Source organism: Scyliorhinus canicula, chromosome 18, assembly GCF_902713615.1.
Source record: "Scyliorhinus canicula chromosome 18, sScyCan1.1, whole genome shotgun sequence".
Classification (NCBI taxonomy): Eukaryota; Metazoa; Chordata; class Chondrichthyes; order Carcharhiniformes; family Scyliorhinidae; genus Scyliorhinus; species Scyliorhinus canicula.
In genome coordinates this window covers 86,450,079-86,473,228 of record NC_052163.1, presented here as the reverse complement: position 1 = coordinate 86,473,228, position 23,150 = coordinate 86,450,079, and the positions used below count along the sequence as shown (strand labels likewise).

General features: G+C 47.9%; 1 protein-coding gene across 36 annotated transcripts in view; it reads left to right on the top strand.

Moving 5' to 3' along the window:
• LOC119952981 (receptor-type tyrosine-protein phosphatase S-like) overlaps positions 1–23,150 on the top strand; it is a 561,150-nt gene that overhangs the window by 478,704 nt on the left and 59,296 nt on the right. For all 36 annotated transcript variants that reach the window (XM_038776673.1, XM_038776700.1, XM_038776702.1 and 33 more), the window contains 2 exons: positions 7,685–7,860; positions 11,287–11,406. In XM_038776673.1, coding sequence (XP_038632601.1) covers positions 7,685–7,860; positions 11,287–11,406 — 296 coding nt within the window. The remainder of the gene's footprint in view (positions 1–7,684; positions 7,861–11,286; positions 11,407–23,150) is intronic.

The following is a 23,150-nucleotide window of genomic DNA, read 5'->3' as shown; positions in this document are numbered from 1 at the left end:
GAAAATTTGGCTTCCTGCACTGTTGTGTTCAAAAGTACTATGACTGCCTTAACATTTGTTGGTGTTCGGGTGTGCATCTCCAGATAAGTCTCATTAAGCTAACATTTGTTACGTTTGCCAGCTGAAGGTGAGCACTCCCTCTTTACAATTGCCTTGTGCACTTCAGAGTAACCCAGTATCATCTCAGCACTTACCAGCTATGGCACAGTTGGTCACACTTCTGTCTCTGAGTCCACAAGGTTCCAGATCTAAGCCTCACATTTTGGTGGGGTTGAACACAAAAATAAACACTGCTGCTCCCATGTGCAGTACCGAGGGAGCACTGCACTGTTGGGAGTCGCTGGCCGGGATTCTCCAAAATCCCGGCTAAACGTTTATGCCGGCATAAACAACGGACTGTTTCATGCCAACATCAACCGCCCACTTAGTCCAGCGATTCAGTGGCCCACAGGTGCCCAGCATGGCGCCGGAGTGCTCCACGCAGCTCCGCCGCCGATACGCCCCTGTACTGCTGGCGCGGGTATGCGTATGCGCGCGGCAGCTGTTTCCATGCCGGCGTGTGTGTGGTGGCCGTTTCCATGCCGGTGTCGCGCAACATGGCGTAGCGACACAGCGACCCGACATGGAAGAAGGTAGGCCCACTCAGATCGCGCTGCTCGCCGTTCGGTAGCCCCCGATCATGGGCCTGGCTGTCGTGGAGGACCCCCAGACTCCGATCCCCCTGCCCCCCCCCCCCCCCCAACCAGGATGGCCACAGTTGCCACGGGTCTGAGATCGCCCTGGGTGGTACCATATGTGAACTATGCCGGCAGAACTCGGCGTGAACTTGGCCGATCGCCTGCGGAGAATCGCCGCAGGGGCCTCTTTCAACGGCCCCCAACTGGCGCTGCTTCGACCGAGAGCGTGCGACTGACGCCGGAGAATCGCGTCCCGACGTTGCAGCGGCGGGGCGGGAATTTTCGATGTCACCGGAGACTCTCCAACCGGGCGCGGGCTCAGAGAATCCCGGCCGCTGTCTTTCAGATGAGACATTAAACCGAGGCCCCGTCAGCCTGCCTGGGTGGATGTAAAAGACCATTGCACTATTTTGACGAAGAGCAGATAAGTTATACCCAATACCCTGGCCAGCATTTATCCCTCAATCAACATCCATGAGAAACAAGGGCAGTCTTGTGGCTCAGTCGGTGGTGCCCTACCTCTGATCAAGGAAGGAATGTTCATGGCATTGTTTAAACCGGTTGATGTTGAAGGTGCTCATACTTTCAACACTATTCCCGAAAGAGGAATAATTGAGTGTGAAAATACGAAACAACCAAACAGATTATCTGGTCATTACATCATTGCTATTTGTGGCCGTTCGCTGTGTACAAATTGGTTGACATGTTTCCGATATTACTGCACTTCAAAAGCAATTCATTGGCTGTAAATCATAGAATCCCTAATGTGCAGAACAAAGCCATTTGGCCCATCGAGTCTGCATCAACGCTCTGAAGGAGCACTCTATCTAGGCCCACTCCGCGGCCCTAACCCCACCTAACGTTGAACACTAAGGGGTAATTTAGCCTGGCCAATCCACCTCACCTGCACATCTTTGGCGGAAACCGGAGGAAACCCACGCAGACATGGGGAGAATGTGCAGACTCCACAGTCACCCAAGGTCAAAATTGAACCTGGGTCCCCAGCACTGTGAGGTAGCAATGCTAACCACTGTGCCACCCTGCCGCTTTGAGATACTCAGTGGTCACGAAAGGTGTTATAATATTGTACATTTTTACTTCCACACAAGTATTGAAATTGCATTTTTATTCAGAATTTACATTTTGAGCGAGCTGGTGAATGAATGAGCGAGAGAGAGAGAGAGAAAGGGATAGTTGATGGGGGAACCATGTCCTGCATTTCTCTAGGGGAAGACCTTGTGTGGAGCTGAGCCTCCATAAACCCAAAACAAGCTCATCCAATTCTGAGTGACATCATCAGCAGATGGAGCTACAACCTCACCACATTTAAAGACTCCAAGGTTCTTGCCACAGGATGTTACTCCATGATGAGCATTCTCACAACAAAGGACTGCCACAGAGAGAGAGAGAAAAAAAATGAGGAGGTGGGATTCCTAGGTAGAGGGATTCCTGAGAGGGGTTTACCGCGGGAGTGATGATGACCAGGACACAGTAAGAAGTCTTACAACAGCAGGTTAAAGTCCAACATGTTTGTTTCAAACACTAGCTTTCAGAGCACTGCTCCTTCCTCAGGTGAATGAAGAGGTATGTTCCAGAAACATATATATAGACAAAGTCAAAGATGCAAGACAATGCTTTGAATGCGAGCATTAGCAGGTAATTAAGTTTTCCAGATCCAAAGATAGGGGGAAACCACAGGTTAAAGAGGTGTGAATTGTCTCAAGCCAGGACAGTTGGTATGATTTCGCAAGCCCAGGCCAGATGGTGGGGGATGAATGTAATGCGACATGAATCCCAGGTCCCTGACTGTTGAAGTGTTCCCCGACTGGAAGGGAACATTCCTGCCTGGTGATTGTCGCGCGATGTCCGTTCATTCATTGTCGCAGCATCAGACGCAGTCAAGGGCATTCAGCCTCTGATCTCCGGCTGAGGGTTCTCCAAGGCGGCCTTCAGGACACGCGGCAATGCAGAATCGCCGAGCAGAAACTTATAGCCAAGTTCCGCACACATGAGTGTGGCCTGAACCGGGACCTGGGATTCATGTCGCATTATATTCATCCCCCACCATCTGGCCTGGGCTTGCGAAATCTTACCAACTGTCCTGGCTTGAGACAATTCACACCTCTTTAATCTGGGGCTACCCCTATCTCTGGATCTGGAACGACTTAATTACCTGCAAATGCTCGCATTCTAAGCATTGTTTTGCATCTTTCAATTTGTCTATATATATATGTTTCATTCACCTGAGGAAGGAGCAGTGCTTCGAAAGCTAGTGTTTGAAACAAACATGTTGGACTTTAACCTGGTGTTGTAAGACTTCTTACTGTGCTCACCCCAGTCCAACACCAGCATCTCCACATCATGGCAACCAGGACACTGGCAAGTCTTTTCCTTTGAAAAGTGCCATGAGATCTTTGTTGCCCACCTCAAGTCAGCTTTGATTAACATTGCATTTGAAAGGCAGCCAGTTCAACAATGCAGTAAATGTGGATTGGGATTGTGCTTTGTAAATGGCTGTACCTATTGATGAATGTGGAATCAAATCCAGAGGGAAGAATGGATATTTCGCAGCCCCGCAAGTCTAACCATTAATGCCTTGAAGTAAAATTTAGGGCTGGTAATCCTCCTGAAGTGCCCTGGGTGGTCTGGGAATTAAAGATGAATCTCCAGGAGACTGGGCTGGATTCTCCGGTCCCCCAGCTGCTTGTTTCTCCACAGTGCACCATTTGCTGGTGATGGGATGCTCTACTCCCGCCACTTATCAATGGGATTTCCTATTAGAACCACCCCACACCGCTGGGAAACCGTGGGCAGGGATGCGCTGCCAGCGGGAAAAAAGAATCCCAATGGCTGGAGAATTCCGGCCCCTGTTCTGGGCAACCCGGAAGAAAATATCAAAAGGCCTTTAATTAAAAAAATTGCTTTGTCTTCCATTTTCTTTGAACAGTTTTGTTCATTCGTTATAAAAATATTGGATGCAGGAAAAAGGCTGTTTGTTTGATACTCAAGAATCAGCCAGTCAACCAATTGTCTGCCAAATGACATGCCATATAAAGATACTTAATCGCAAGGATGGATAAGCATTGTGGGTGACCTGGATAAGCATTTTGGGTGACCTATGTTGGAACTGGTCTGAGTGTTGAAGGCAAGAAGAAACCTCCAGGACCAAATGCTACCAGATTTGGCAACTCTAGTCGGAGTGGAATTGCAGATTAAAAAATAAAGAGGGTGCAAATAGAATGAGCAGCAGGGGTACAATGAGATTTTCCTGTAATCCTTGAAGGAACCAGCTTGTTTGGTAGATTTTTTTTTTTATTGTTCCACTGCGCTTCTAAAAGATTATGATCAATAAAACAGTACTTTGTTATTGATTCTGGGAAGTGCACCACCACACTGCTGATAGAAAACAGGTTGACGCCAAGGCCTAGTGTATGAATAAAACGCAACTGATGGGAGTAGCCTATGATTAGGTTTAGGTTTAGCAATTATTTTCAAGATTGTCATATTGTGCGGGATTCTCCGACCGCCCCCCCACCTCCCCCCCCCGCCGAGTCAGAGAATCCTCGGGGGGGGGGGGGGGCGGTGCGAATCCCACCCCAATACCGGCTGACGTATTCCCCGCCGCCGGTTTTCGGGCGGGGGCGGCGATCATGCCACGCCGGTCGCGGGCTGTTGGCAGCGTTCCCCCCCCCCCCTCCCCCGGCAATTCTCCGGGCCCCGATGAGCCGAGCAGCCATCCGTTTCTGGCCTGTCCTGCCAGCGTGGATTAGACATGGTCCCACATGGCGGGCACTGGTAAGTAAGTCAGCTGGTGCGGTCCTCGGGGAGGGGGGGGGGCCGAGCCCGTGGGGGGGCCCCCACGGTGGCCTGGCCCGCGATCGGGGCCCCCCACGGTGGCCTGGCCCGCGATCGGGGCCCACCGATCTGCGGGCGGGCCTGTGCCGTGGAGGCATTCTTTCTTTCCGCTCCAGCACGGAGAAGGCAATCCCCTGCATGTGGGCCAGAATACGCCGGTCTGCGCATGCGTTGAATCACGCCGGCGGTTCTGTGCATGCGTGGAATCACGCCGGCAGTTCTGCGCATGCGCGAGATCACGCCGGGCCATCGGCGCATGCGCTAACTCACGCAGTTCCTTCGGCACCGGCTGGCGTGGCATCAACCCCTCCAGCAACCACCTTGCCCCCGGAAGTGCGGAGAATTCCGCACTTTCGGGGGCTGTTGACGCCGGAGTGGTTCGTGCCGGTTTTCCTGCCGGCATGGGGACTTGGTCCCTGCACAGGAGAATCCCGCCTATTATTTCAGTCAAAGGTCCCTCTTTCACCAATTCTGGACAGCGCTGAACTGTCAACCAAATTGTTTTAGCAGTAGGTATCATTGTGTCTGTGCCGGTCAATGAGCGCCTATCTATTCTAATCCCATTTGCCAGCACTTGGTCTGTAACCTTGTATGCTTTGTGTTTCAAGTGCTCATCTAAATGTTTCTTAAATGTAGTGGGGGTTCCCATCTCTACCACCTTTTCAGGCAGTGAGTTCCAGATTCACACCAACCTCTGGGTAAACATGTTTTTCCTCAAATCCCCTCTAAATCTCCTGCCCCCTTACCTTGGATGGGATTCTCCAATAATGGGCCTATGTCTCCAAGCCCGTGAGAAAATGGGCGCGAATCAGTCCAGACTTTTTTCTAGCAAGTCCGGAGTGATTCTCCATTTTTAAGGGGGCTAGCAGGGCCCTGGAGTAGTCCGCACAGCTTCGGCTGCCGATACAGTGCCCTGCACTTCTGGGCGCGGGTCCATGCCGAAGAGGTAGTTCCCTCTCCCCCCAGATCCCGTCCGATTTGTAAACTTTGCAGCTTGATGTGACGTGTATTGGAAGCTCTTGTCAACATTCATGAAGAATCCACCTTTCCTCTCAAACACCTCACCCCTCACCCCCAGCCTTGGACATAGATCATACAAAATAGGAGCAGGAGTAGACACTTTGGCCCCTCAAGCCTGCTCCACCATCACTCACCTGATGAAAGCTAGTGATTCCAAATAAACCTGTTGGGCTTTAACCTGGTGTTGTAACACTTCTTATTGTGAACATTTGATAAGATCATGGTTGATTTGTTTTTGGTCTTAATTCAACTTTCCAGCCAGCTCTCCCACTCTTTCTTCCCCCCACCCCTCCCTCCCTACCACATAAACCTTGACTCCCTTGTAGATCAAAATTCAATGACTCAGCCGCCATTGCTCTGCGGGATTGAGAATTCCAAACACAAACTGCCCTCTGAGAAGAATTTTCTCCTCCTCTTCGTCTGAGTGGGAGGCCCCTGATTTTAATATTGTGCCCCCTAGCTTCTAGATTCCCCCACGAGGGAGAAATCAGCAGTCACGAGTCCTCAGATTTTGGTCTCACAGGTATCTGGTACACCCAGAACAGGAGAGGAGACAGATTCAACATAAGTACCAGGTTGTGTACCATTATTCATGAAGAGTAGGAGTGAAGGAACAGATAACAGAAGTTGTGCAGTGCGGCAGCGTCTCAATGCAAGGCTTTGTCCCAGGAACATTCTGACTGCTAGTGGTACTGCATTTTAAACAGTCACCGAGAGGGCTCACCATCAGTCTGGATAGCAGAGCTTAGCTGTTTTCATTGCTTACACCTGCTGAATTCCCTCAATAACAAAATATTGTGGTTAATAATCTGTACCTATGCCTCAGACCTGAAAACAAGCATGAAGCTGCTGATGGCAACCTGTATCTTGTGACAAATTGGGTCAGATCCAAGTCATAGCAATGAGATGCAGGAGAGAGTGAGAGGAGAACGTGAACTGGGATTAACAAGGCAATTTTCCAGGCTAATTCTCCCACCAACTGGCTCTTTTCCATTGGCTATGGCTACCGAGGAGATTGTGACACATACGTGGCCATTGTGGTTACATTGGCAACTCTTTCACTCTTTAATTTGCTAATGTTGAAGATAATTGGAACTCTTTCAATTGGACATTTGGACCCTGAAACCGAGCAGTGAGATTTAGGTGTAGGAGTGTTTGATTGGGATACTGTTGCAGGGCGATGTTCCAGCACTGCGCCTCACTAGATGCAGGCATGTGTGGGAGGAAAAGCAATTACACTACAACTTCAATTATCTGATACTTGCTCACTGCTGGGGTGAGCCACACCAATTTAGGAGCTTCACCAAAGTTCTGCTTTTGAAATTTCTCTCCCTGCCATTTTAGTCAAAGTGTTGTTTTAGATGTAATGTACAGCATAGGAACAATCTATTCAGCCCAACTGGTTTACTCTGCCGTTTATGCTCCACTGGAGTACTCCACGCTCCCTTCATTTAATCTGCATATCCTTCTATTCCTTTCTCCCTTATGTACCTATCCAGTTTCCCTTTAAATGTATTTATGGTAGCTGCCTTAGCTTTGCCTGGTGGTAGTAAGTTTGGTGTTAGCTTCACACCAATTAAACCTGTCCCTCTGAAACATTGAAAGATATTTGTTACGCATTTCAAATCATAGAATTCCTGCAGTACAGAAGGCCTATTTGGCCCATCGAGTCTGCGCTGACCCACCGAAAGAGCACCCCACACAGGCCCGCTCCCCCGCCCTGTCGCCGCAACCTCGCCCATTGATTATGGCCACCCACCTAACCTACGCGTCTCCATACACCAACGGGCAATTTATCATGGCCCATCTGCACATCTTTGGATAGGGGGAGGATACCAGAGCACCCGGAGGAAACCCATTTAGACATGGGGAGAATGTGTAAACTCCAAACAGCCACCCAAGATCGGAATCGAACCTGGCACTGTGAGGCAGCAGTATTAACCATTGTGCTACCGTGCCTTTTTAGAAATTTCTGGATGACTGGCCCAAACTCTGCATGGTGCAAAGTAAATGGAAGCCCAGGTACCAATGGAGCAGGGGTTTGGGCCGAATAGCTAGATGTTATACTGATTTCAAAAGCATGGTGTGATGCATTAATCTTTTAACACCTTCTCTCTACTCCTGACTGACAGGCATCGCAGGCAGTGACTACATTAACGCAAACTACATTGATGGCTACCGAAAGCAAAATGCATATATCGCCACGCAAGGACCCCTCCCGGAGACTTTCGGAGATTTCTGGAGGATGGTTTGGGAGCAGAGGAGTGCAACCATCGTCATGATGACAAAATTAGAGGAAAAATCTCGGGTAGGATCAATTTTCCTGATTCTCCTCAAACGATTTTAAGTTTTGAAATATTCTATAAGGGACGTAAGAAGGATTTGTATTTCTACAGTGTCTTCCATGACCATCGAACATCAGGAAGTGCTTTCAGGCCAACAAAGTACTTTTGAGAATGTTGTCACCATCGTAGTGTCGGAAACAGGGTGAAAGTCTAATCCTATCTGACTAACCTGATTAGATTCTTCGATGAAGAAACAGGTGGCTGATGAAGCCACTTTAGTGAATGTTGTGTCTCTGGACTTTCTAAAGACATAAAGGAGCTTAAGAAAGAGGAGTAGGATAGACCCATTCAGTCCCTCGAACCATTCAGTGCCATTGTGACTGATCATTTGCCTCAAATTCATTCTCTACGATCAAAATCTGTCTCTCCCAGCCTTGGGAAACATCCCTTCGTGGTGGAGCATTCCAAAGATTCACAACCATTTGGGTGATGAGCGAAATAATTTTTCATCCTCCTTTCTCCCAATGACTGACCCCCTTTCCCACAACTGTATTCCTGTGTCCTAGATTCCTAGATAGGGCAGCACATTGGCACAGTGGTGAGTACTGCAGCTTCACAGCGCCAGTGACCCGGGGTCAATTCCAGCCTTGGGTGACTGTGGGGAGTTGACACATTCTCCCCATGTCTGTGTGTGGGTTTCCTCTGGTTGCTCCGGTTTCCTCTCACAGTCCAAAGACATACGGGTTAGGTGGGGTAACGGGGATAGGACGGGGGAGTGGGTCTAGGTAGGGTGCTCTTTCAGGGGGTCAGTGCAGACTTGATGGGCCAAAGGGCCTCCTTCTGCACTGTAAGGTTTCTATTCTATGTTCTCTTCTCCGGCACAACTTTCAGATGAGATACGACACCGAGCTTTGGACTAGCTGGCCAGCTGGGAAGACCTCTGTGCTCTGCCCAACATCTGTTCCTCAACCTAAGGCAGTCAAAACAGAGGGACCGGCGGTTTTGATTGCGACGCAGAATGATCATCTAGTAGCAGCAACCAGTGTACTGCAAAAGTAATTCATTCTGCCTGGGGTGCTTTGGGATGCTTCAGCGCGATGCGCTTCTGTTCAATAGAAATGCAAGTTCTGAAATACTCTGTAAATGGAACCACACCACTTAATCTGGTCCATGTTGGCTTGATTACTATGGATTCCAGCATCTGGCCTTGACATAAATAAGGCTTCAATTGACTGACTGCTGGTACATTATTTCAACAGCTCCAGCATGGCTATAAGCGACCCTGCCTGTAGCAATAGCGCCCTCTTGCCACTGATGGCTGCATTTACAACCACATTGCTACCGGGGTCTGTGAGCCGTGAGCTGAGAATAAAATGCAGCCAACCGGCATATCCTTTTATCTCGAGCCATCTTCCCCCAGTGAGGATATCTTGTCCAGTATAAGAGTGATAGGAGCTGCTTAATGCCCAGATTATTCCTGAAGCAACCCCATCATGTGATGTGGCTACCTGCATCCTGAAACTGCCGTACAAGATCAGATTATAAATAAAAGCAAAATGCTGGAAATACACAGCACAGCTGTCTGTCTGAAAGAGGAAAAGCTCATGTCAGACCCGGGGTCTCCACTCGAAAGGTTAATCTGTCTTTTCTCTTCACAGATATCGATGCACCTGCTGTGTGTTTCTGGCATGTCCTGTCTTCATTTCAAGTTTTCAACACTTGGGAGATTTTTTAAAAATACTTTTGATTGGATCATTGGTTAGATACAAATGAGAGAGACTAGTCCAGGACTTGGTGGCTCACCATCTAAAATGGATCTCAGAAATGCAGAGTTGGCATTGCACAGGAGGGAGGCCATTCGGCCCATCGTGTCTGCGCCAGTTTTCCGATCGAACATCGTGGCTCATTGCCACTCCCCTGCCCTTTCCCCCCCATACCCCCATAGTGACAGAACTTGAACCCTATCCTGCAAATAAGGACAGGACTTTGCTTCTTCAACTACATGCATCAACCTGGTCTACATATAACAGTGAAAAAAATCTTCCCGCCTAAGTTTGCCTTTCAGCTGTTTGAACCTGCCAATTTTTATTCTATTATCATATTATAGCACAAGGTAGAACTGAAGTTAAAGTACCTTATCTAATTTAATTTAATATTACGGACTCATTGCAGCAGCTTGCTCAGTGTACTGGTATTTACACCACTCTGTGTCTGTACTGGTTCCACTGTAGCATTGCCTGTTTCCGCCCTTACCCCAGCCATTCTCTGATCAAGCCCTAGGTCATGCTTAACTCACTTTTTTATTCTTTAAAGACATGTGGGCTTCATTGGCTGGCCAGTATTTGTCGCCCATCCCCAATTGCCCTTGCGAAGGTGGTACTGAGTCACCTTCTTGAACTACTGCAGTCCATTTGGTGTAGGTGCACCTACAGTGCTGTTAGAAAGGCAGTTCCAAAATGTTGACCCAGCTACAGTGAAGGAACGACTGATATATTTCCAAGTCAGGATGGTGTGTGGCTTGGAGGGAAATTTATAGGTGGTGGTGTTCCCATGTATCTGCTGTACATTTGTCCTTCCACCCAGATGGCAGCGTTCGCCTTGGTGAGATGTTGCAATGTATCTTGTAGATGGCACACATCAGTGCCACTGTACATTGGTGGTGAGGGAGCAAATGTTAAAGGTGATGGATGGGGTGCCAGTCAAGCAGATTGCTTTGTCCTGGATGATGTTGTATTTCTTGAGCGTTGTTGCAGCTGTACTCACCTGGGCAAGTGTGGAGTATTCCATCACACTCCGGACTTGTGCCTTGCTGATGGTGGAGTCAGAGGTCCCAGTCTATGACCTGTTGTTATAGCCACAGTATTTATATGGCTAGTCCCAGTTCAGTTTCTGGTCAATGGTGACCCCCCCAGGATGTTGATAATGGAAGATTTGGTCATGGTAATGCCATTGAATGTAACTAGCCACTTATCAGCCCAGGACTTGCTGCATATGGACACTGTCAGGCCTTCATTCTCCACTAACGTCAGATCTTGAAAAACTCTGCTGCTTGCAACCTAATTCACGTCAAATCACACTGAAACAGTAAATCTGTGCTCACTGACCGACATGTTCCTGGTCCACCAACCCTTCAAATTTAAAATTCTCATGTTCAAATATGCCTTCAAGGCCTGGCGTCCTCACTATCTCTGTAACCTCCTCCTGCCCTACGCACTCCGGATTCGGCATTCCACCATTCTAGTTGTTGTTGTCTGTTCTCACATTCTCCGAATCAGGATTTATATTCTGCAAACTGCTTGAATCCCTCTGTGTAGGTATCTGTAACTAATGCCGGTATCTGGTATCTCCACACAGGTACCTCAGCTTGCTGTCTGCAGCCAGTGTCTCTGTACAGGTATACCTGCCATCTGCAACTCCCCCAATTATTGGTGTCTTGTATCTTTGTGCAGGTGAAGTGTGACCAGTACTGGCCCGGCCGAGGAACAGAGACCTATGGAATGATACAGGTGACTCTGCTGGACACCATCGAGTTGGCCACCTTCTGCGTTCGGAATTTCTGTCTTCACAAGGTAACTAACTTCTCAAATTCATTTAACGAATTCCGGACCAGCAGTGAGAATATTTTGTTTATTAAATGATTAACAGTAACAAAGATTTGAAAATAAACTACATAACATTCCACATATCACACTAACCATTAAACAAGAAGGAAACCTCACCGATCCATATTGGTACCGATACAAAGCTATATCAGACCATTTCCGTTGAAATAAAAACATGGCATCACCCCTTGCACGTTCCTCAACAGAAATGGAGGGTAAGCCTGAGAATGTGTTATCATGTCTAGAACTTTGTCGTAGAAATGATCTGTCCACCAGTGTGTGACTTGTTCCACATATCAGTGCCATTCTCCATTCAGGAGTTGCAGCTGTGCAGGCCCCTCCCACACGGCCCAACCTCACCGGAACCAAATCCAGGCATCCACATATTCCACCGACGCACAAGGTTCAGTTCAACATCCTTGACTCCCAGCGCGTTTAGCCCGTTCTGACGTGCCGGTTACATGTAGCACATCCACATCACAGTTAACTTGGAAACGTCACAGGGTTGTACGATGGCGCAGTGGTTAGCGCTGCTGCCTCGCTGCTGCTGAGGACCCAGATCCGATCCCGGCCCCGGGTTACTGTCTGTGTGGAGTTTGTGCATTCTCCCCGTGTCTGTATGGGTCTCAGCCCCACAATCCAAAAGATGTGCGGCATAGCTGGGTTGGCCACGTTAAATTGCCCCTCAATTGGGAAAAACAAAATTTGGAATGTCTCAAGTTGCTGAAAGTAACAGATCTTGGTGTTCAGATTTAGGGGGCGGGGTTCTCCAATAATGGGGCTATGTCCTCACGCCCGTGAGAAAACGCGGACGAATCACTCCGGACTTTCCTGAAGAAAGTCCGGAGAGATTTGCTTACCGGAAGGGGGCTAACAAGGCCCCGGAGTGCTCCTCGCAGCTCCGGCTGCCGATACAGGGCCCTGCACTTCCAGTCGGGGGTCCGCGCATGCACACGGCGGCAGAATGTGTTGGCCGCCCCGCGCGACATAACAGACCCACACCAAATAACGGCACCGAAAACATAGACCCCCTCCGAGATCACGTGCATCCGCAGATAGGTGGCTCCCGATCGATAGCCTGGCTGTCTTGGGGGCTCCCCCGGTGAAGGAATCCCCCTGCCCCCTATCAAGGCATCCGCGGACTGAGTCCGCAGCCGCCACACTGAGTTCCCGACGAGTGGGACCATGAGAGAACCACGGCGTCGGGAACTCGGCCAGTTGACGTTGGAGAATCGCCGCGGGGGCCTCTTTCAATGGCCCCCGACCGATGTCGCGTAGACCACGTGAACGTGATTCACGACAATTCTCCGGGGGCTGGAGAATCACAGGAGCGGCGTCGACCCGATCTCGGGTTTGACGCCCATTCTCCTCCCCCGCGCCGATGACGATTTCGGCATGGAGGCTCGGAGAATCCCGCCCAGGATTTGTCCACTAATGGGGAAACATTACTAAGAACAAACATTCCCAAACTGCCTCGCCTATGGAATCTGAAACAGAAGCAATTGCGAATAAGGAATATGATGCAAACTCAAATTGGTTTGACTTGGCTTTGTGGACTCATTTTCCAGGGCTGACGGATCTCAGTCTGGATTCCCTGGCAACTGGAATACTGGTGGGACAATCTGCGATGAGCAAATGGGTGTTTCCCACCTGTAAGTTTTTATTGTGTTCTTCTGATGGAATCATAGAATTCCCACAGTGCAGAAGGAGGCCATTCGGCCCATCGATTCTCCATCGACCCTCTGAAAGAGCACCCTACCTGAGCCCACCCCGTCCTCCCCGCCCTATCACCGTAACCCCACCTAACCTTTGGTCACTAAGGGCAATTTAGAATGGCCAATCCACCTAACCTGCACATCTCTGGGAGGAAACCTGAGCATCCGGAGGAAACCCACACCAGCATGGGGAGAACGTGCAAACTCCACACAGTCAGTCACCCAAGGCTGTAATTGAACCCTGGTCCCTGTATTAGGATAGCGAGAGAGGCTGTATTTCTTTACTTGATACAAAGGTGGCGTGGCATCACATCATGATAAGCAATCAGTGCCTCGAGGAATAATGAACTAAAATGGAAAAGGTCACGTTTGCTTTTGGTTCTTAAATCCTTCAGCACCACATTCTTTACAGAGGTGGAATTTCTTTGCAAGTTCCACTTGGGGAAAGATACTAGGGCACAAATACATCTCTGTGACCACACCACCACCCCATCATTGGTCCGTCTAATTCCTTGTCCACAGGAAATTCTGGTTTGCAAGCCAGGAAATTCCTGACTGTTCTCAAATTGAGAGTATCACATGCTTTGCATTTATCATTGGTAAGCAGTGAGCTCTTATTTAGTGAGAAAATGACAGACCAGGACAGGAACATCACCAAGGATGAAAAAAGTAGCTGAGAAAGATCAATAAAACAGTGGTTCGCTTACAAACTTGAGTGTTAAAAGGCTGTATATGGTTGAAGGAAGCAAAGATGGAGGATGCTATCGGAGTTTCATCTTTTTGGAGGCTATGGATAGAGACAACAGGAATACCCGACACAATGGACGTAAGTGACATGGGATCTTTGACACTCACCTGAGGGGGCTGACAAGATCTCATCTGAAAGATCGTAAAATGCTCACTCAGTACAGCATGTCAGCCTATGACCTTTGAATTCAGAGACAAAGGCTGGATTTTCCGTGAGACTGGAAAATCCCAGCCAAAGAAACAGACAATGAGTCCAAGCTCGGACAATGTTAGACATAGAACTGATGGTAACAAATTCAGCTAAATAGGATCTTGCTAAGTGGTGCAATATGGAGGCTTTATGCGTGTATAGTTGAGAATGGTCAGCTGTGCGTTGCTGAGAATGAGTTGGTATTATCAGTAAAGCCATTATTTCAGTACCCCTTCCAAACTCTGTTCCCTAACTGCCGACTCCATCCCTCTCCCTGGCAACAGTCTCAGATTAAGCCATTCTGTTGTAACCTTGGTGACACATTTTCCCCTGAGATGAGCTTCTGACCTCATGTTCAAACCATAAGACCAAAAGACATAGGAGCAGAATTAGGCCACTCGGCCCATCGGGTCTGCTCTGCCATTCAATCATGGCTGATATTTTTCTCAGCCGAATTCTCCTGCCTTCTCTTCTTAACCCTGATCCCCTTATTAATCAAGAACCTATGTACCTCTGTCTGAACGACACTCGATGGTTTGGTCTCCACAGCCTTCTGTGGCAAAGAGTTCCACAGATTCAGCACCCTCCGGCTGAAGAAATTCCTCCTCATCTCTGTTTTAAAGGATCGTCCCTTTAGTCTGAGATTTCCATTTCTAAAACCACCTATTTCCACCTCCGTAACATCGCTCCTGCCTCAGCTCATCTAATGCTGAAACCTTCATTCATGCCTTTTATTTTTAGACCCAACTATTCCAACACACTCGTGGCTGACCTTTCACATCCTCACCACTTCAACAATGCTAAGTGCTTTCTGCAGTTACAAAACAGTAAGTGAAACCTCTTAGCTGCTTTGAAGTGGTCAGGAGCTGTCAATCATAATAAAAGAGTGTTTATAAATATTGCAGTTAGGTTAGGATGAATGAAGCATACCTGAGATGCATTCAAGCGTGAAGTGAAAGATAAATAAACAGACCCCCTAACAGCGGTGTCTGAACTATGAAGCTACCAATCAATGGAACTTCTCTGTGAAATTGAATGGCTGCTTAGCATTTCACAGGATCTCAGGGGATTTGAAGCCTTCCAAGTGTGGAGAGCTTTCTAGGAAGGCTCTGACACTTCAAAAACATTGTAGTTTCAAAAGCTGAGGGCGCAGATGTTAGGAAAGGGACATTTTCCAGCATTAAATATTCACTGGACCGCTCATCAGCTGTCAGGCAGAGTAGTTCAGGGTGAGGAGGCCACTTCAGAGTTTAAAACATCTGACCAGGGTGAAGAATTTGAAGAGAGGGCTGCCTGAGATCATCACGCTAATAATAATCTTTGAATCGCTCAGAGCCTGAAGGGCAGTCCACACATTGGACCCTTACCCACCCAAGTCCCAGGACCCTCGTCCCCACCCACTGCAACCTGGTAGCTGCAGAAGGGCACATGAGCACCTCCTTGACCCCCTTGGGGTTCATCGCACCAGATTAGAGTGTCATTTCCAGGTTGTCAGTGCCACGGTGCTGGGGGCAGTGCACTGTTGGCAATGCCAGGGAGCAGGGACCGATTGGGGGGGGGGGGGGGGGCGTTGGCTGAATTGGGCAGGAATGAGGGGGCGGGATGCTGAAGGGATTGGGTCACCTTCTCGCTTCAGCAGTGTCGTAGGGGAGGCTGACAGAGGTGACCCATTATTCCCGTAGTGCAGACGGGGAGGAAGGATGCTCCTCCTGATTGAAGGGTTGGGAGTTCTATCCTTGTCAGTGGGGGGGGGGGGGGTCAACATTTGCATTGTTGGGGATTGGTAGCTAGACACTGGGATTGCGGCGCCCATTCAAAATGGCAGTCATAGACCGGGAAGATAAGGGAAACTGGCGCATTTGCTGCCGTGCATAAATTTGAATGGGAATACCAACTGGGTGACGCTCCTAACGCCAGCAGAGACCAGCCCCGATTCTCCGTTGGTGGGAGCATTTAGACTCTAGAACGGAGAATCCCGCCCAGCATCGCCACTGTTTTCTCATGCTCCTGTGAAGCACCATGGGATAGTTAATTACCTTAAAGGTGTTATAGAAATATAAATTGTTGGTATCTGATAGCAGGATGATGGAGGAGCTGGTATCTGAGTGGGAGAGACTGTATAGTTGATGGGGAAGCTGATATTTGAGAATAAGATGAACACTGAGCACCATGGAAGTCCTTTCACCTGACCAAACTTCACACTCTGAGCTCCTGAGAGTTTAATCATACCTCATAAACAGCTTTAATCTCCAATTTGGTTACCACAGAGATCCACTTAATTACCTACAACCATGGGGATTCTGGCACATAACAGCCTGCAGATGGAGAATGTGAATCATTTCAGGAAAGCTTTGGGAGGCTAAGGACAAAAATGTTTCAAATATCTTGTTCAAGCACACATTTATAATGTATTAAGAAGAGTTAATCACAGGAGGGCATTCAAATAGGCTTTTGCTTAAGTAATTTTATCTCCTACCAATGCAGCACTTTTTGCAAGGTTTTATTCTGCTTATGTGCTCACCGAGGTGTTAGTGCTGTCTTTCCACTGTCTGCCCATATCAAGATTGGCTACAGGATAAATTCACTCTGAGCAAACTGAGCAAACTCACTTCAGTCCCTTAACTGACATGAGAATGTGAGAGAAAAGCAGGAATAGGCCTCACAGGCCTTGAACTTACTCCACTATTCAAGAAGATCGTGACTGATCTAATTGATTCCACTTCCGGTGCAATCCCAAAATCCCTCAATTGCATAGTCCTATTAGTTTTCTTGCTAGTTTGTGCTATGTTCTATTTTTCCCACATCATCAATTTTTTCATGTTCCTTTGGTGATTTTTAAAACCATCCTAATTCTCAGGTTTACCCTTTTTGCCAAATTAATAATCCTTTTATTGTGTTTCTTTAGTTAGCCACCATTGGACCACTTTTTGAATTGAGTTTGTATCCTTCAAGAGAATGTATATTTATTGAAAATTATAATGAATACCTTCAAATGTTCACCATTGTTTATTGGCCATTCTATACTTAATCTAATTTTCCAAGTGCCATCATCCAACTTGCCATTTCAGAGCTCAGTAATTGGCTTTGTTTCCTTCTAAATTTAATACCCTAGTTTTGGACCCAACCACATCTTTCTCTAACATTTTATGATCACTCTTCCCTCGACCACTCTTTACCATAATATTACTAGTTGTCCTTGTCTCTCAAGATTGACTAATGACCCTGACCACTGGATTTTCATTCACTAGACTAGGGGGCAGCAGGGTAGCATGGTGGTTAGCATAAATGCTTCACAGCTCCAGGGTCCCAGGTTCGATTCCCGGCTGGGTCACTGTCTGTGTGGAGTCTGCACGTCCTCCCCCTGTGTGCGTGGGTTTCCTCCGGGTGCTCCGGTTTCCTCCCACAGTCCAAAGATGTGCGGGTTAGGTGGATTGGCCATGCTAAATTGCCCGTAGTGTCCTAATAAAAGTAAGGTTAAGGGGGGGTTGTTGGGTTACGGGTATAGGGTGGATACGTGGGTTTGAGTAGGGTGATCATGGCTCGGCACAACATTGAGGGCCGAAGGGCCTATTCTGTGCTGTACTGTTCTATGTTCTATGTTCTAGACTAAGCCAGTTCTTGTGGGTTATTTCAACAGTAAGGGGGAAGCAGGTATTCATCCTGTAAACTTGGGCTAAGTCAAGTTTGACTGTGCCAGATTGCTTATGTGCTGCATCGCTTGAGTCTATTGCTGGATGGGTGGCAGATGTGTTTGATGCAGCATTGTATAGGAAACCCCACAGTGCAGTAAGCCTGTTGCCTGTAAGCTGCATTTGTGCCCTGCTTGTTCTTATTCGGTCATGAAATCTAGGGGCAAGACCCCTAGAGTAGATTTTCGAAGTAGGGAAGATGGAACAAATCAAGTGCTAAATATTAGGTGACCTAGAGTGGAGTTTTATTGTGTAGATCTCAAGATCAGGCTGTGCAATGCATGATGTTGGACATTTTTGAGGTTGTCAGAAAGATTGCGTTTGTGACTGTGATGACGCTTGATTTCAACAAAAGCACAAATGGATTCATGTGGATGAATGAATAGGATGATGTATTTGAAGAAATTAAAGAGGATGATTTAGAGCAGCGTTTTCAACAGAAATATTGATAAAATAAAGACATGGCTGAGATAAGACACCTAGCAATTAGATAGGTATTAACTATCAAGTGACTAGCTTGATCTGTAGCCAAGTTCATGAGTGCAGCAAAGGCACTCGAACATCACTGATAGATAATGGAGCAGTAACCCCTGGATCGAGCAAGGGACAGGTCTCCTGAAATTTTCATCAGGATTGGACCTGGTGCAAGGCAGTTAACAAGGACCATGGGCGGGATTCTCCGACCCCCCTGCCGGGTCGGAGAATCGCAGGGGGGGGCGGCGTGAATTTCATCCCGATGCCGGCTGCCGGATTCTCTGGCACCAGTTTTTCAGCGGTGCCGGGAATCGCGCCGCGCCAGTCAGGGGCCGTTGGTAGTTCCCCCCCCCCCCAGCAATTCTCCACCCTGCGATGGACCAAGTGGCCGGCTGGTCCCGCTGGCATAAATTAGACCAGGTCCTTACCGGCGGGACCTGGTACTGGGGCGGCCTGCGGAGTCCTCGGGGGAGGGGGGCCTCCACGGTGGCCTGGCCCGTGATCGGGGCCCATCGATCCGCAGGCGGACCTGTGCCGTGGGGGCAATCTTTCCCTCCGCGCCAGCTGGTTTAACAGTCCGCCACGACCGGCGCGGAGAAGAACCCCCCTGCGCATACGCTGGGATGACGCCAGCGCACACGGGCGCTCCCGCACATGCGCCAACTCATGCTGGATGGTGGAAGCCCTTCAGCACTAGTTGGTGCAGCGCCATTGCCCTTTGGCGCCGGCTGGCATGCCGCCAACCCAGCTGGTACTGGCCTAGCCCCTGAAGGTGCAGAGGATCCACTCTTCGGCGCCGGTACGACCCGCCCTGCCTGTTGGCAGAGAAATCACCCCATGTTTGTCATTGAATTTGAAAATCCCAGGCTCATTTGCCCCCACATTGTGGTTGGTTCACTTCAAGGATGTCAAAGATAACTAGGTAGGGAGGATTGAATACAGCATGGGCGAGATTTTTCAAGCCCTTCCCACCAGCAGGATCTTCCTGTCTCGCCAAAGGCGACCAACCCGCGGCAGATTCCCTGGCGGGTGGCAAGCAACGCAAATGACCATTGACTTCAGTGGGACGGGAAGATCCCGCTGGCAGTCTTATGGTGAGTCACATCCGCCGCCAGTAAACCCACCGTGCGGGAGTCAGAAAATCCCGGTACATATCTTTTTGTTTTGCCCTGGGCAACCTTTTATTTTGCATGAGTCTTTCATGTGTGTCTAAAATGTAAATTGTGCACTAAAGATCTCATTTTTAAAGCAGGAATCTATTTTTCTCCGTATGTTCTGATGTGCCGGGGGGCTAGTTATTTAACTTTCCACCTCCAACACAAAGACAAAGCTGAATTTGAAGTCAGGATCCCTCCTCGCCATCTTCATTCTGTCGTCCCCGTCGAGATTTGAACCTTCATATTTTTCAAGCAAATCTTTGGACTCTTTAGCTGCCATGTGTACTTGTATTTTTAGCTTTACATCATCAAAGAGAAATGACTGAATGTGCAATGCCGTTTTATTATCTCATTACTGCCAGGCACTTACAGACAATGTAATCACTGGCTGAAGGAGCTCATTTTCCCCCCCTCCCATAGTTTTGGGGACTGGATCATGTCCCCTCTTTCTTCTTCCACCCACTCCAAATCTTGGAATTGCCCCAAAGTTTCCTCCCAAATATGAAATAGTTTTAAATATCCCTCTGCTAAAGTTTACATTGATGGTGATTAATATTTCAGAGGATATTCACCATCCAGACTTGTACTGGTATCAATCCCTATGTTCACCTGTTCATTTGTGTCTGATCTGGCGGTTCTTATGCTGGTTAAACTGAGGGCTTTAGGTGCTCTGAACTGGAACAATTAAGACACCCCAGTATCAGTATCAAAGTGAGTACGAATGAATGTTGAAGTGCAAGCAGTTTTTTTGCAGGAAGTTTATGCCTGCTAAGAACTAGATTGAGGCTGGCCAAACCAAACATCCTTACAACCAACAAGGTAGATTTTCATGGTATCAGCTTGGGCTAAGTTCAAGAGATGAACATTTATCCGTTTTAGTTAACATTTGCACTTTTTTTGCCAAACAGTGATTGCTCTTTATTCATTTTTCACGAATATTGTGGTTAATTGTCGGCAGGGCAGTGGGCTTTAACTATATCCCTGAACAGAAGGGAATCACTTGTGTCCTTATAAATACACACACACACACTGCAAACTGTGGTTGTTGGGTTAGAATCATAGAATCCCTCCAGTGCCGAAGGGGGCCATTCGGCCCATCGAGTATGCACCGACCTTCTGCAAGAGCACCCTACCCTCTGCCCTACCCTTGTACCCTCACCTAAACTTTTGCACACGAAGGGGCAATTTAGCATGGCCAAGCCACCTGACCTGCACATCCTAGGACTGTGGGAGGAAACCGTAGCACCCGGAGGAAACAAGCACACGCAGACACGTGGGGAACGTGCAAACTCCACACAGTCACCCAAGGCCAGAATTGAACCCGGGTCCCTGGCGGCGTGAGGCAGCAATGCTAATCACTGTGCCACCATGCGTTAGGAGGTGAATGCTATTATGTAACTCTGTAAATAAATGAAGCGTATATAAAGGTTGGCTCCCGTTCTATCCTTCACCAACTGACTCTCTGGAATAGAACATTCTTGAGTGGGGGGGGTGGGGTGGGCTGGATGACTGGCAGTACGCAGGCTGATTATGAGGGAGCTTGATAATCACTGACAAGTTCAAATCCTGAACCTTCGGGATGCACAATTTTCAATGCCCTGCCAAGATATATCCCCAGTGATATCACTAGCACACCCGACTTCAACAAAAATATTTAAACTATCAACTGAAGCATATTTATATCAGTGAGAACGATTTGTCCTGGAACAGTGCGTGTCTGTTAAGTCGCTCTTACAATTTGTACTTTGAGATGCCAAGCAAGTTTTATTGGGGGGGGGGAGGGGGGTGTTGAAATGATGGAATTGGACAAAACCAAACCAGAAGTCGGTTCATATTAATTATAACTTAATGTAACTGTTGGATTTTGATATATTTGCGATGAGAATGATTAAGGTTATAAATCTCTTGCCTCCTACCGTAGCAATTAAAAGCTCCCCCAAATGCACAACAGTAAGGAAGAACATTAGATGGTCCTACACGGAGGACAGGAGATCTTTGTCCTTCATAAGGCAAATGAAGTAGAATGTTCTCCCAGATGCAGGCAGAGATTGGAGATGAGAATTTTTCTCCAGCCTGTCTTAATGAGCCATGCTGGGCTTCAACCATTCCAGCAATCCACAGCTGGGAGGCTGCAGTCTGTCAGAGGCTAATGCATCCTTCCACCCTGTGAACAGGTCAACAGTTAGAGTGGAGTCTCAATACCTCACAGCTGAATCCTCCTTGGAAGAGGAGGCTTGCTTTATTAGTATCAATTGGAGCATAGAAAATAGGCCCGCCTCCTCCCTCTACAGCAATGGAATTTCACTTGATGTTCCTCAAAAGAGTATCTTTTTCATTTTTCACAGCCTTCCCTTTCTGGCATCTCTGCCGAAGCGATCTTTCCACTTCTTTGTGGGTAAGGTGGCCTAACAGAACTCAAACACCATCACAGCTGAAACAAATTTTGTCTTTACCTGACAGCCTCCTGCACAAGAGAAAAGCCTAGGTTGCCCGGGTCAAAAAAGATAGCAATAACTGACTGGCCTTTTCGAAAAGGTTATAATTATTATATCTATAATTTTAGCACTCTGAAAGATCATTGACCTGCCCTCAGCACAACTGTTTTACAATAGCAACTTGTATTGCACTTTTAACTTCACAAAACATCCCAAACTTCACAGATATGTTAAGAAGCAAAATTTTATACCAATTCATAAAGGAGATATTAGGACAGATGGCCGGATGCTTGATTACAGATTTAGGTACTAAGGAGCGTCTTAAAGGAAGAAAGTGATGAAAAAGAGACATAGGGGTTTAAGGAAGGGATTTCCAGAGCTTAGGACCCAGGCACCTGAAGGCGTAGCCACCAATTTTGGAGCGGTCTAAAGCCAGGGATGTTCAAGAGGCAACAATTAGAGAAGTACAGACATCTGGAAGGGTTGTAGGCTGGAGGAAATTACAGTGATAGGGAGGCGAGGCAAATAGATTTACAATATATATACAGACATAGAACATAGAACGATACAGCGCAGTACAGGCCCTTCGGCCCACGATGTTGCACGGACATGGGAAGTCAAAAACTAAAGGCCATCTAACCTACACTATGCCATTATCATCCATATGCTTATCCAATAAACTTTTAAATGCCCTCAATGTTGGCGAATTCACTACTGTTGCAGGTAGGGCATTCCACGGCCTCACCACTCTTTGCGTAAAAAACCTACCTCTGACGTCTGTCCTATATCTATTACCCCTCAATTTAAGGCTATGTCCCCTCGTGCTAGCCACCTCCATCCGCGGGAGAAGGCTCTCACTGTCCACCCTATCTAACCCTCTGATCATTTTGTATGCCTCTATTAAGTCACCTCTTAACCTTCTTCTCTCTAACGAAAACAACCTCAAGTCCATCAGCCTTTCCTCATAAGATTTTCCCTCCATACCAGGCAACATCCTGGTAAATCTCCTCTGCACCCGTTCCAAAGCTTCCACGTCCTTCCTATAATGAGGCGACCAGAACTGTACGCAATACTCCAAATGCGGCCGTACCAGAGTTTTGTACAGCTGCAACATGACCTCATGGCTCCGGAACTCAATCCCTCTACCAATAAAGGCCAACACACCATAGGCCTTCTTCACAACCCTATCAACCTGGGTGGCAACTTTCAGGGATCTATGTACATGGACACCGAGATCCCTCTGCTCATCCACACTGCTAAGAATTTTACCATTAGCCAAATATTCCGCATTCCTGTTATTCTTT